Consider the following 1,273-nt stretch of genomic DNA (forward strand, 5'->3'; position numbering starts at 1 on the left):
CAGGCGGGGGCGATGATCGCAAAGAGGGAGGGCCCAGCCGTCACAGTGGGCCAGCCTTCCCTGCCTCCCCCCCACCGGAGCAGCAGAGAGAGTCTCTTACCTTGATCTTCATCGTGCTGGGCGCCAGGGCTGTGATCTCCTTCTGCATCCTGTCGGCGATGCCGGGGTACATGGTGGTGCCTCCCGACAGCACCGTGTTGGCGTACAGGTCCTTCCTGATGTCAACATCACACTTCATGATGGAGTTGAAAGTGGTCTCGTGAATGCCGCAGGACTCCATGCCTGGGGAGAAGAGTTGCAGGCTCGTTAGCACCCAACGCAGCACGTTCAGGTCACACCAACCCCACACCCCCCCCCACCAGGGGGGCAATCCCTGGGGGTACACCCCAGCCCACACCTACCCAGGAAGGAGGGCTGGAAGAGAGCTTCTGGACACCTGAACCTCTCGTTGCCGATGGTGATCACCTGGCCATCGGGCAGCTCGTAGCTCTTCTCCAGCGAGGACGAGGAGGCCGCAGTGGCCATCTCCTGCTCGAAGTCCAGGGCGACATAGCACAGCTTTTCCTTTATGTCGCGGACGATTTCCCTTTCGGCTGTGGTGGTGAAGCTGTAGCCTCTTTCTGTCAGGATCTTCATGAGGTAGTCTGTCAGGTCACGGCCAGCCAAGTCCAGGCGCAGGATGGCGTGGGGCAGAGCATAAACCTCGTAGATGGGCACAGTGTGGGTGACACCATCCCCGGAGTCCATAACAATACCAGTGGTACGACCAGAGGCGTACAGGGACAGCACAGCCTGGATGGCCACGTACATGGCTGGGGTGTTGAAGGTCTCAAACATGATCTGGAAGAGAAAAAAAAAAAATCAATTAGCACCAAGTGACAAGCTGGGTCACTGACACCCATGTTAGAGCACGCATGCTGACATGCAAAAAAAAAACCAACCCCAAAACAGTGTGTGAAGGAAAAAAGCAAAGAATGCAGGCAGAAACACAAATGAAAGAAACCTGAGGCGTCAGGGAAGAAATGCCAGGAGTACAGAACCCTGAAAATGTCGGAAGAGAAAAAAAAAACCAACTCAGGTTTAAGATGCCATCACAAGAGGAGGTTTGTGAATAAGATGGAGTAAAGGGCGGCCACCAGGCGAGCAACGGGTACCTGTGTCATCTTCTCTCTGTTGGCCTTGGGGTTCAGGGGGGCCTCTGTGAGCAGCACGGGGTGCTCCTCAGGAGCCACGCGCAGCTCGTTGTAGAAGGTGTGGTGCCAGATCTTCTCCA

At 56.0% G+C, this 1,273-nt stretch overlaps 1 protein-coding gene across 1 annotated transcript in view; it reads right to left on the reverse strand.

Annotated features, from left to right (window-relative positions):
- LOC104624976 (actin, cytoplasmic 1-like) overlaps positions 1-1,267 on the reverse strand; it is a 1,753-nt gene extending 486 nt beyond the window's left edge. Inside the window, exons 1-3 of the mRNA XM_010292482.1 lie at positions 1,155-1,267; positions 402-840; positions 101-282 (exon numbers count right to left, since the gene is read on the reverse strand). Coding sequence (XP_010290784.1) covers positions 101-282; positions 402-840; positions 1,155-1,163 — 630 coding nt within the window. The 5' untranslated portion in view covers positions 1,164-1,267. The remainder of the gene's footprint in view (positions 1-100; positions 283-401; positions 841-1,154) is intronic.
- Between the last annotated feature and the right edge of the window lie 6 nt (positions 1,268-1,273).

Source organism: Phaethon lepturus, unplaced genomic scaffold, assembly GCF_000687285.1.
Source record: "Phaethon lepturus isolate BGI_N335 unplaced genomic scaffold, ASM68728v1 scaffold19910, whole genome shotgun sequence".
Classification (NCBI taxonomy): Eukaryota; Metazoa; Chordata; class Aves; order Phaethontiformes; family Phaethontidae; genus Phaethon; species Phaethon lepturus.